Source organism: Coregonus clupeaformis, unplaced genomic scaffold, assembly GCF_020615455.1.
Source record: "Coregonus clupeaformis isolate EN_2021a unplaced genomic scaffold, ASM2061545v1 scaf0217, whole genome shotgun sequence".
Lineage (NCBI taxonomy): Eukaryota > Metazoa > Chordata > Actinopteri > Salmoniformes > Salmonidae > Coregonus > Coregonus clupeaformis.
In genome coordinates this window covers 119,649-131,061 of record NW_025533672.1, presented here as the reverse complement: position 1 = coordinate 131,061, position 11,413 = coordinate 119,649, and the positions used below count along the sequence as shown (strand labels likewise).

The following is an 11,413-nucleotide window of genomic DNA, read 5'->3' as shown; positions in this document are numbered from 1 at the left end:
AAAAGGCACTGAATTGGGGGTGTCACGGATTCAGCCGAGGCTACTCCTCCTCCTTGCTCGGGCAGGCTTCGGCGTTCGTCGTCCCCGGAGTACTAGCTGCTGCTGATCGATGTTTCGGTGTTTGTCTTGTTTGGTCTTTATTGTTTACACCTGTTTCCCATTATGTTAGATTGTATTCCCTATATTAACCCCTGTCTCTCATTGGTTATTTTGTGTGTTATTGTTCGTTGTCATTCCGGCAGTTGCTTGTATGTAAGGGTCTTTGTGTTTTCCTCCCTGTTTGGAGGTTTGTTGTTTTGTACGTTGATTTTACTGTGTTCAGTAAAAAACGTTGTGTCGTATCGGGTGAATGGTGGCAATTATTGCTGTCAACAAAGAGTCCGCTTATGCTGCACAATGATTTAGAGGCTTTTCTTAATATCACAAGGTTACAGCATAAGTTACAGACCCGCGGAGTCCGGAGAACGGCGTCCCTGATTGCCATGGCCGTTCTGACGTTCTTCTTCGTTTAACCCCTATTTATAAACAATGCAAAAAGATGGGCTCCCTCTTCTGGCCAATCACCAGTCTCCCCTGTCTACAACACACTTCATGTCTGTTGTATGTGACGTTACACTAAAACATTCCCTCTTGATACTAAAATCAACATTCTTTCAGTTCCACTCAAAAAACATTTAACACCATGATAATCTCAATACACTACAGTTGCCAGCCGCTCTGTGTCCTGCTTTTGACTTCGCTACCGCATACACGTCGCGTGACAGGACAAACGACACATCAGCTAACCACATCATATGATATAGCAATCTGATGAATGACTGTTATAATAATATAATAATAAATAATAATATGCCATTTAGCAGACGCTTTTATCCAAAGCGACTTACAGTCATGCGTGCATACATTTTTTTTGTGTATGGGTGGCCCCGGGGATCAAACCCACTACCTTGGCGTTACAAGCGCCGTGCTCTACCAGCTGAGCTACAGAGGACCACAATGTAACATCAGCAATACAGTCAACCTGGAATGTGATGAGTGTTACGCCCATCATACAGGTAAGTCTGTCTATATATATTTTAGGCACACTGCATCCAAACCTCCAGGAGTGTGTGTGCAGCGGACTGTTGTCATAGCTCTGCAGGTATATCCCTCTCAGGTGAACACAATCAAGGAAGAGAGACAGATGAAAATGACAGTCACGAGCAAGCAAGGTAAAAGCCAGTACTAAACAGCCAGTACTTAATGCTGTTTATTCTGTAATTTAAAATAAGATAGGGGGGGAATATCAAATGTGTTAAGACATTTTCGACACCAAACAATTGAATTTGGTAACATTTAAATAACATTTAAACAACATCCTTCAATTGTAGTATTTACTGAATCCTCATATTGTGCATTTTCTGGTAATCAATGCATTGTAATTTATGATTATGTGTAATTGCAAATGAATCCATTTTGTTGTCGCAATTCTAATTATATAATATTATCTTATTTTAATGAAAATAAAAAATAGAGTAAATCTATTGAAACCTTTGTTAACTTCCGCATTTGGCTTAGTTTCAAAGCCATAAGACAATGAGACCGGTATATCTGGTTTGGCATAACCACAGCCAAGTAAATAACAATTCTAATCTGTATATGCCTTTGCACTGACCTTTACACTGTTGTTGACTATTGGCTCAACAGTTTGCCAGGTGCCTCTAAGAGGAGGAAGAGGAGTAGACAGAAGAGGAGGGGGAAACCCATGGCTCCTGATCCTGCTGATACTTGCAGGTTAGGAGACATTTTGTTTGAATGTTTGAAAAATTACAAGAGTAAAACAAAGACAATAGATCAATGATGTGATTCTGGTGTTAAGGGGGTGAATCCTAACTTCCACTTGGGTCAGATCTTCTCTTAGTTATGCAATGATTTCAAATGGACACTAAGTGACACATTTATTTAAAAGAGGAAGTTAAGATTCACCCCTAAAACATGACGATCTTGTATCTGTGGAATTAATTGTCCAAACTACAGTGGGGGAAAAAAGTATTTGATCCCCTTCTGATTTTGTACGTTTGCCCACTGACAAAGACATGATCAGTCTATAATTTTAATGGTAGGTTTATTTGAACAGTGAGAGACAGAATAACAACAAAAAAATCCAGAAAAATGCAACAAAACAATGTTATACATTTATTTGCATTTTAATGAGGGAAATAAGTATTTGACCCCTCTGCAAAACATGACTTAGTACTTGGTGGCAAAACCCTTGTTGGCAATCACAGAGGTCAGACGATTCTTGTAGTTGGCCACCAGGTTTGCACACATCTCAGGAGGGATTTTGTCCCACTCCTCTTTGCAGATCTTCTCCAAGTCATTAAGGTCTCGAGGCTGACGTTTGGCAACTTGAACCTTCAGCTCCCTCCACAGATATTCTATGGGATTAAGGTCTGGAGACTGGCTAGGCCACTCCAGGACCTTAATGTGCTTCTTCTTGAGCCACTCCTTTGTTGCCTTGGCCGTGTGTTTTGGGTCATTGTCATGCTGGAATACCCATCCACGACCCATTTTCAATGCCCTGGCTGAGGGAAGGAGGTTCTCACCCAAGATTTGACGGTAACTTCAGACGGGCCTGTATATGTGCTTTCTTGAGCAGGGGGACCTCACGGCGTAGTATGCTACCAATTGTTTTCTTGGTGACTATGGTCCCAGCTGCCTTGAGATCATTGACAAGATCATCCCGTGTAGTTCTGGGCTGATTCCTCACAGTTCTCATGATCATTGCAACTCCATGAGGTGAGATCTTGCATGGAGCCCCAGGCCGAGGGAGATTGACAGTTATTTTGTGTTTCTTCCATTTGTGAATAATCGCACCAACTGTTGTCATCTTCTCACCAAGCTGCTTGGCGATGGTCTTGTAGCCCATTCCAGCCTTGTGTAGGTCTACAATCTTGTCCCTGACATCTTTGGAGAGCTCTTTGGTCTTGGCCATGGTGGAGAGTTTGGAATCTGATTGATTGATTGCTTATGTGGATAGGTGTCTTTTATACAGGTAACAAACTGAGATTAGGAGCACTCCCTTTAAGAGTGTGCTCCTAATCTCAGCTCGTTACCTGTATAAAAGACACCTGGGTGCCAGAAATCTTTCTGATTGAGAGGGGGTCAAATACTTATTTCCCTCATTAAAATGCAAATCAATTTAATACATTTTTGACATGTGTTTTTCTGGATTTTTTGGTTGTTATTCTGTCTCTCACTGTTCAAATAAACCTACCATTAAAATTATAGACTGATCATTTCTTTGTCAGTGGGCAAACGTACAAAATCAGCAGGGGATCAAATACTTTTTTCACTCACTAAGTGCATTCATGTCATCCATGTAATTGTATCTTGGTTTCAAAGTGTATTAATTTATAACAAAGTTACATCTGATTTCTTATTATGTGTTCTGTTCTTGCTGTATCTATAGTGTACATATTGTTGGTGGAATATCTGTAAATTATTTATATTTTTTTATATAATTATTATAATATATGCAGCATATCTATATATATCTCTCTCTCTCTCTCTCTCTCATATATATATATATATATATATATATATATATATATATATATATATATATACATACATACATACAGTGGGGAGAACAAGTATTTGATACACTGCCGATTTTGCAGGTTTTCCTACTTACAAAGCATGTAGAGGTCTGTAACACTTCAACTGTGAGAGACGGAATATAAAACAAAAATCCAGAAAATCACATTGTATGATTTTTAAGTAATTAATTTGCATTTTATTGCATGACATAAGTATTTGATACATCAGAAAAGCAGAACTTAATATTTGGTACAGAAACCTTTGTTTGCAATTACAGAGATCATACGTTTCCTGTAGGTCTTGACCAGGTTTGCACACACTGCAGCAGGGATTTTGGCCCACTCCTCCATACAGACCTTCTCCAGATCCTTCAGGTTTCGGGGCTGTCGCTGGGCAATACAGACTTTCAACTCCCTCCAAAGATTTTTTATTGGGTTCAGGTCATGGCCCCATCCATCCTCCCCTCAATACGGTGCAGTCGTCCTGTCCCCTTTGCAGAAAAGCATCCCCAAAGAATGATGTTTCCACCTCCATGCTTTATGGTTGGGACGGTGTTATATTTTTGTCTCATCAGACCACATGACCTTCTCCCATTCCTCCTCTGGATCATCCAGATGTTCATTGGTAAACTTCAGACGGGCCTGGACATGTGCTGGCTTGAGCAGGGGGACCTTGCGTGCGCTTCTGGATTTTAATCCATGACGGCGTAGTGTGTTACCAATGGTTTTCTTTGAGACTGTGGTCCCAGCTCTCTTCAGGTCATTGACCAGGTCTTGCCGTGTAGTTCTGGGCTGATCCCTCACCTTCCTCATGATCATTGATGCCCCACGAGGTGAGATCTTGAATGGAGCCCCAGACCGAGGGTGATTGACCGTCATCTTGAACTTCCATTTTCTAATAATTGCGCCAACAGTTGTTGCCTTCTCACCAAGCTGCTTGCCTATTGTCCTGTAGCCCATCCCAGCCTTGTGCAGGTCTACAATTGTATCCCTGATGTCCTTACACAGCTCTCTGGTCTTGGCCATTGTGGAGAGGTTGGAGTCTGTCTTTTATACAGGTAACGAGTTCAAACAGGTGCAGTTAATACAAGTAATGAGTGGAGAACAGGAGGGCTTCTTAAAGAAAAAGTAACAGGTCTGTGAGAGCCGGAATTCTTACTGGTTGGTAGGTGATCAAATACTTATGTCATGCAAGAAAATGCTAATTAATTACTTAAAAATCACACAATGTGATTTTCTGGATTTTTGTTTTAGATTCCGTCTCTCACAGTTGAAGTGTACCTACAATAAAAATTACAGACCTCTACATGCTTTGTAAGTAGGAAAACCTGCAAAATCGGCAGTGTATCAAATACTTGTTCTCCCCACAGTATATATACACTCTCTATTGTTGTCTGCATCATTTCACCAGGTAAAATTCCTGGTACATATAAATGTACTTCAAATCAAATAAATGTTATTGGTCAAGTGCTCATGATACAGGGTGTATATGTGATATTTGCTCAAATGAATAGTGACATGGTTGAGCAGCTCAGATATCTAGTAATAAATAGTACAGCAATGTTGACCGTGTGTGTGTGTGATTCTGATTAAATCCTCTTTTGAAAATCCCCAGGTTCTGTAGTGTTCGCTGCTGAGTCAGAACATAAGGACAAGACAAAAGGTAAAATATGGACCCAGCAGACAAAACTCAATTGTTGATTTCTGCATGTAAAAGAAGGGGTAGGGGTACTTAGTCAGTTCCACAACTAAATATATTCAACCAAAATATATTTCGCATTTAACCCAACCTCTCTGAATCACAGAGGTGTGTGCGACTGCCTTAATCGACGTCCATGGCGCCCAGGGAACAGTTATTGCTGGGGGTTAACTGCCTTGCACAAGGGCAGAACGGCAGATTTTTCCATCTTGCCAGCTTGGGGATTCAAACCAGTGACCTTTAAGTTACTTGCTCAATGCGTTTAACCACTAAGCTTTGTTTCTGGCCATTTTGAGCCTATAATCGAACCCACAATTGCTGATGCTTCAGATACTCAACTAGTCTCAAGAAGGCCAGTTTTATTGCTTATTTAATCAGCACAACAGTTTTCAGCTGTGCTAACATAATTGCAAAAGGGTTTTCTAATGATCAATTAGCCTTTTAAAATGATAAACTTTGATTAGCAAACACAACGTACCATTGGAACACAGGACTGATGGTTGCTGATAATGGTCCTCTGTACGCCTATGTAGATATTCCATTAAAAATCAGCCGTTTCCAGCTACAATAGCCATTTACAACATTAACAATGTCTCCAATGTATTTCTGATCAATTTGATGTTATTTTAATGGACCAAAAATTGCTTTTTCTTTCAAAAACAAGGACATTGCTAAGTGACCCCCAAACTTTTGATCGGTAGTGTATATATATATATATATACTGTCTATTGTTGTCTGCATCATTTCACCAGGTAAAATTCCTGGTACATGTAAATGTACTTCAAATCAAATAAATGTTATTGGTCAAGTGCACAGGATACAGAGTGTATATGTGATATTTGCTCAAATTAATAATGACATGGTTGAACAGCTCAGATATCTAGTAATAAATAGTACAATGTTGACCGTGTGTGTGTGTGTGATTCTGATTAAATCCTCTTTTGAAAATCCCCAGGTTCTGTACTGTCCGCTGCTGAGTCAGAACATAAGGACAAGACAACAGGTAAAATATGGACCCAGCAGACAAAACTCAATTGTTGATTTCTGCATGTAAAAGAAGGGGAAGGGGTACTTAGTCAGTTCCACAACTAAATATATTCAACCAAAATGTCTTCCGCATTTAACCCAACCTCTCTGAATCACAGAGGTGTGGGTACTGCCTTAATCAACGTCCATGGCGCCCGGGGAACAGTTATTGCTGGGGGTTAATTGCCTTGCACAAGGGCAGAACGGCAGATTTTTCCATCTTGCCAGCTTGGGGATTCAAACCAGTGACCTTTCAGTTACTTGCTCAACGTGCTTAACCACTAAGCTACCTGCCGCCTGAACCAACTAAACCACAGGAAACAAAAAAGGAAGGGGAAAAACTTTATTGGCGTTGTACCCTTTTATTCTTGTTACCATAGCTACACATCTCTGTACTTTGCTGTTGATGCTGACAGAGCCTTGGATCAGCCCCATGCAGTCATAACATTCAATACATATAATCACTTGCATGCAGAGACTATGCAAATATGTCCTTTTGCAAATCCAAACTTCCTCCTCTCTCATCTTCATACTATTATTTCATTCAACGTAGTGCTACCAATAACCATCTGTGTCAGAGTAAAGATCTAAGCAGGCAAATGTGCATTATAGAAATTACAAAATCAGAAATACATTTGATATATAATTACATATATACACTACATGACCAAAGGTATGTGGACACCTGCTCGTCAAACATCTCATTCCAAAATCATGGCCATTAATATGGAGTTGGTCCCCCCTTTGCTGCTATAACAGCCTCCACTCTTCTGGGAAGGCTTTCCACTAGATGTTGAAACATTGCTGCGGGGACCTCCATCCATTCAGCCACAAGAGCATTAGTGAGGTTGGGAACTGATGTTGGGCGATTAGATGTTCGATGGAGTTGAGGTCAGGGCTCTGTGCAGGCCAGTCAAGTTCTTCCACACCAATCTCAACTAACCATTTCTGTATGGACCCGCTTTGTGTATGGGGGCAGGTAGCATTCTCCTGGCATCTGCCAACCCCAGATTCGTCTGTCGGAATGCCAGATGGTGAAGCTTGATTCATCACCCAAAGATTGCATTTCCACAGCTCCATAGTCCAATAGAGGCAAGCTTTTCACCACTCCTGCCAACGCTTGGCATCGCACATGGAAATCAAAGGCTTGTGTGCGGCTGCTTGGCAACGAAAACCCATTTTATGAAGCTCCCGACAAACAGTTATTGTGCTGTCGTTGCTTCCAGAGGCAGTTTGGAAATCGGTAATGAGTGTTGCAACCGAGGACAGACGATTTTTACGCCCTACGTGCTTCAGCACTCGGCAGTCCAGTTATGTGTGCTTGTGTGGCCTAGCACTTTGCGGCTGAGCCGTTGTTGCTCCTAAACATTTCCCCCTTCACAATAACAGCACTTAGAGTTGACCAGGGCAGCTCTAGCATGACAGAAATGTGAGGAACTGACTTGTTGGAAATGTGGCATCCTATGACAATGCCAAGTTGAAAGTCACTGAGCTCTTCAGTAAGTCCATTCAACTGTCAATGTTTGTCTATGGAGATTGCATGGCTGTGCGCTCAATTTTATACACCTGTCAGCAACGGGTGTGCATGAAATAGCCAAATCCACTAATTTGAAGTGGTGTCCACATACTTTTGTATATATAGTGTATATATAACAAAAGAAGATCAGATTACAGTGTTTTGTTTTGCCACCAGTGAATGAAAACACTGTATAGTGTTAATGATGATAATGATTTGGGTAAGTTCCTTTTTAAGGATAACAAAATTAGAATTGGACACATTTCAACCCCTGAATTGAAATGTTCAATTCAACCACTGAATTGACTGAATTGAAATGGAATTGACCCCGACTCTGTTGAATTATTCTTCATTGTTATTCTTTATACTTCATATAGTGCCACTGCCCTCTGACCTGAGGATCATTCTGGTGGGGAAGACTGGAGCAGGGAAGAGTGCAACAGCAAACACCATCCTGGGGAGAGAGGTGTTTGAAGCAGAGGCCTCCCCCAAGTCTGTGACCAAACAATGTAAGAAAGGTGAAGCGTATGTTCCAGGAACAAACATAACAGTAATTGACACCCCAGGCCTCTTTGATACAACACTGTCTGACCAGGAGATGAAGAGGGAAATAGATGAGTGCATTAAGAAGTCAGTCCCAGGACCCCATGTGTTCCTGCTGGTGATTAGGCTGGATAGATACACAGAGGAGGAGAGGAAGACTGTGAGCTGGATCCAGGAGAACTTTGGAGCAGACGCTTCTCCCTTCACAATCTTACTGTTAACTCGGTCCGATCAACTGAGCGGCAAACCAGTGATGACATTCCTGAGAGAGAGTGATGAGCTTCAGAAACTCATCCAGGTCTGTGAGAACAGGTTTCATGTCTTTAACAATATAGAGAGTGAGGACCGCACTCAGGTCACAGAGCTGCTGGACAAGATAGGGAAGATGGTGGTGAAGAATGGAGGACGTCACTACACCAGTAAGATGTATGAAGAGACTCAGAATAAGATCAAAGAGGAGGAGAGAAAGAGACAGGAGGAGGAGAGGAAGAGACAGGAGGATGAGAAGAATAGATGGGAGGGTCAGCAAAGGATCATAGCACAGTATGAGAAGGAGAAGAGTGAAGGAAACAAAAAATTTAGAAATTCTCTATTACAAATAGGTGGTGCAGCTCTTACAGGTCTGGGATTTATGTTGGGATTTCCACCTTTAATAGCAGCTGGAGCTGCTGTGACAGGTACAGCGGTAGTTGATAATATTTAGCAGAAAATGACGAGTAGGGAATTCAGGACACTCTCCTAAAGTTGACTTGAGATGTATGAGTCATCAGAAATATAGGGAGGTTTTTTCATGGCAACATTCTTGTTGCTTGGTATCATTAAAAAGGTCATGGTGAGGGGTCAGGGTTCATGAAATGGTCAAGGGGTCAATAAGTCAAAATCAGAGCAGTCAAGGTAGATTAATGCCAAGTATCTTGCTATTGTATCATTGTTATAATTAATATTTTCTTTCAATATATATATACACTATACATCCATATGCTCTTTCACCTATTCATAATTGAGATAATTCCTTTCAGATCATTCATTGTTTTATGTTCCTACATTTTTTTCCCTTTATGAATCTATTTTATTGCTTCCTGCTTGTGTTATATCTCCTGCATTTTATTGTTTTTCCTGTAAAGTGAGTTGAGATTTGAAATATTAAGAATAAAAAAATACATTTTCATTGTTAAAAAATCTGAAAAATACTAGTTCTCATTTATAGTTCTGTAACTTCAAAGGTTTATAAAATTAAGTTAAGATATTCAATAGTTAAAAAAATAAGTAACTAACAATGAGATACGCCGAGTTCAGCACACGGAAATGGAACGTAATTCCCTTTTTATGCACTTTTCTCTCTATGCAAATTCTGACCTTGAACTTAAGAATTGTATTTTTTATTCATCAATATACAGTATTTTGTGCGTAAAGGCTCTCCAAACAAATATTTTTATGATACTTTCTTAACCCTAAAATGTGCCTAAATAATAGTATTTTTAAATCTACAGTACTAGTTGGTACTGAAACGGAGATTAATATGCATAGATGGCTTTCTTTCTTTCATTGATCTGAACCTGTTCGCTATGTTTTCTATTGAGTCTGTCAACAACATTTTAATTGAAGGTGCACCGTATTTAAAGGGATGGCTTAAGACAAATGTACTGAAAATGACTGACACTTGCTGGCCAACCTCTGTTGGCCAGCAAGTGGGGGTGATCAATTAACTAAAGACAGTAGGTTAGTTAAGACAGAAACAACAGGAGGGAGGTCGGTTGGGGATTATGGGTGGGTGTATACTGCAACCATCTAGCAATGTAAAGGTTGTGTGATCAAGGAGCGTCGGGAAGAATTGTAGCATTTTAGCTAACCCTTCCCCTAACCCTTATTCTAACCTTAACCCAATTCACATAACCTTGTACATTGATTATCTTAGTAATCCTAATCACCACTGTAAATTATCCCCATAATTCTCCTTTGTTGTTATGACGCAACCAGCAACCTGGTCTCAGAGAAAGACGTATAATACTGGGTGGCGCAGCGGTCAAAAGCCACTACAGCCTGTGGTTCGATCACGACACGTTGGTGCGGCTGACATCAGGGACAGCGAACAGTGTGATAAGAAGTAGGCAGCCAGGCGGGTCACGTTTCAGAGGACGCATTTCTCGACCTTCGCCTCCAGAGCACATTAGAGGAGTTTCAGGGTTGAGCCAAGGGACCTAATTCAGGGAGAAAACGGGGTAAAAAATATGCTTGTGGCCACACCCCCCTGAACACACCTGTTAGGGCCTGGTTAGTACTGGGACGGGAGACCGCCTGGGAATACCAGATGCCGTGAACTCAAAAATAAATTGAGATGTATAAAATTTTCCGTCCTCCAAGACGTATGATAAGTTAGGTCATCCAATGTGTATGCTATTTTACGACTGGGTAAAACATATGATACTATACGTCCTCTAATTCATATCATATTGTCCAACCGCTATTTAATTCATAACGTAACCTAACATAATGTATCATAATGTATCATACTAAATGGAGGCAACAGATTAACATACCATTAGACTACCTCATGAAGCTGGTTGAATGAATGCCAAGAGTGTGCAAAGCTGTCATCAAGGCAAAGGGTGGCTATTTGAAGAATCTCAAATATAACATCTATTTTGATTTGTTTAACACCTTTTTGGTTTCTAAATGATTCCACATGTGTAATTTCATAGTTTTGATGTCTTTTATTATTCTACAATATAGAAAATAGTAAAAATAAAGAAAAGCCCTTGAATGAGTAGGCAGTAGTCCTCTGTAGCTCATCTGGTAGAGCACGGCGCTTGTAACGCCAAGGTAGTGGGTTCGATCCCCGGGACCACCCATACACAAAAAAAATATATATATATATATATATATGCACGCATGACTGTAAGTCGCTTTGGATAAAAGCGTCTGCTAAATGGCATCATTCAATGAGTAGGTGTTCTAAAACTTTTGACCAGTAGTGTATGTGGTTTGAAGAATGATGGTGCACTGAGGTAATATGCCATCACGTGTTGGTGCCTGGCCGACAGAGTTTTC

General features: G+C 40.5%; 1 protein-coding gene across 1 annotated transcript; it reads left to right on the top strand.

Moving 5' to 3' along the window:
- Positions 1-1,189: 1,189 nt before the first annotated feature.
- On the top strand, positions 1,190-10,473 carry LOC123484181 (GTPase IMAP family member 7-like). Its single transcript, XM_045214220.1, has 3 exons — positions 1,190-1,211; positions 8,200-8,784; positions 10,343-10,473. Exons 1-3 carry the CDS (start codon positions 1,190-1,192, stop codon positions 10,471-10,473), a joined length of 738 nt encoding a protein of 245 aa, XP_045070155.1.
- Positions 10,474-11,413: the final 940 nt, after the last annotated feature.

Excerpts from the sequence above, each read along its gene's own strand:
- LOC123484181 (XM_045214220.1), top strand. The coding sequence starts at position 1,190 with ATGACAGTCACGAGCAAGCAAG. Across the intron at positions 1,212-8,199 it reads GACAGTCACGAGCAAGCAAG|TGCCACTGCCCTCTGACCTG; the intron begins GTAAAAGCCAGT and ends TACTTCATATAG. Across the intron at positions 8,785-10,342 it reads TGGAGGACGTCACTACACCA|CAACCTGGTCTCAGAGAAAG; the intron begins GTAAGATGTATG and ends TGACGCAACCAG.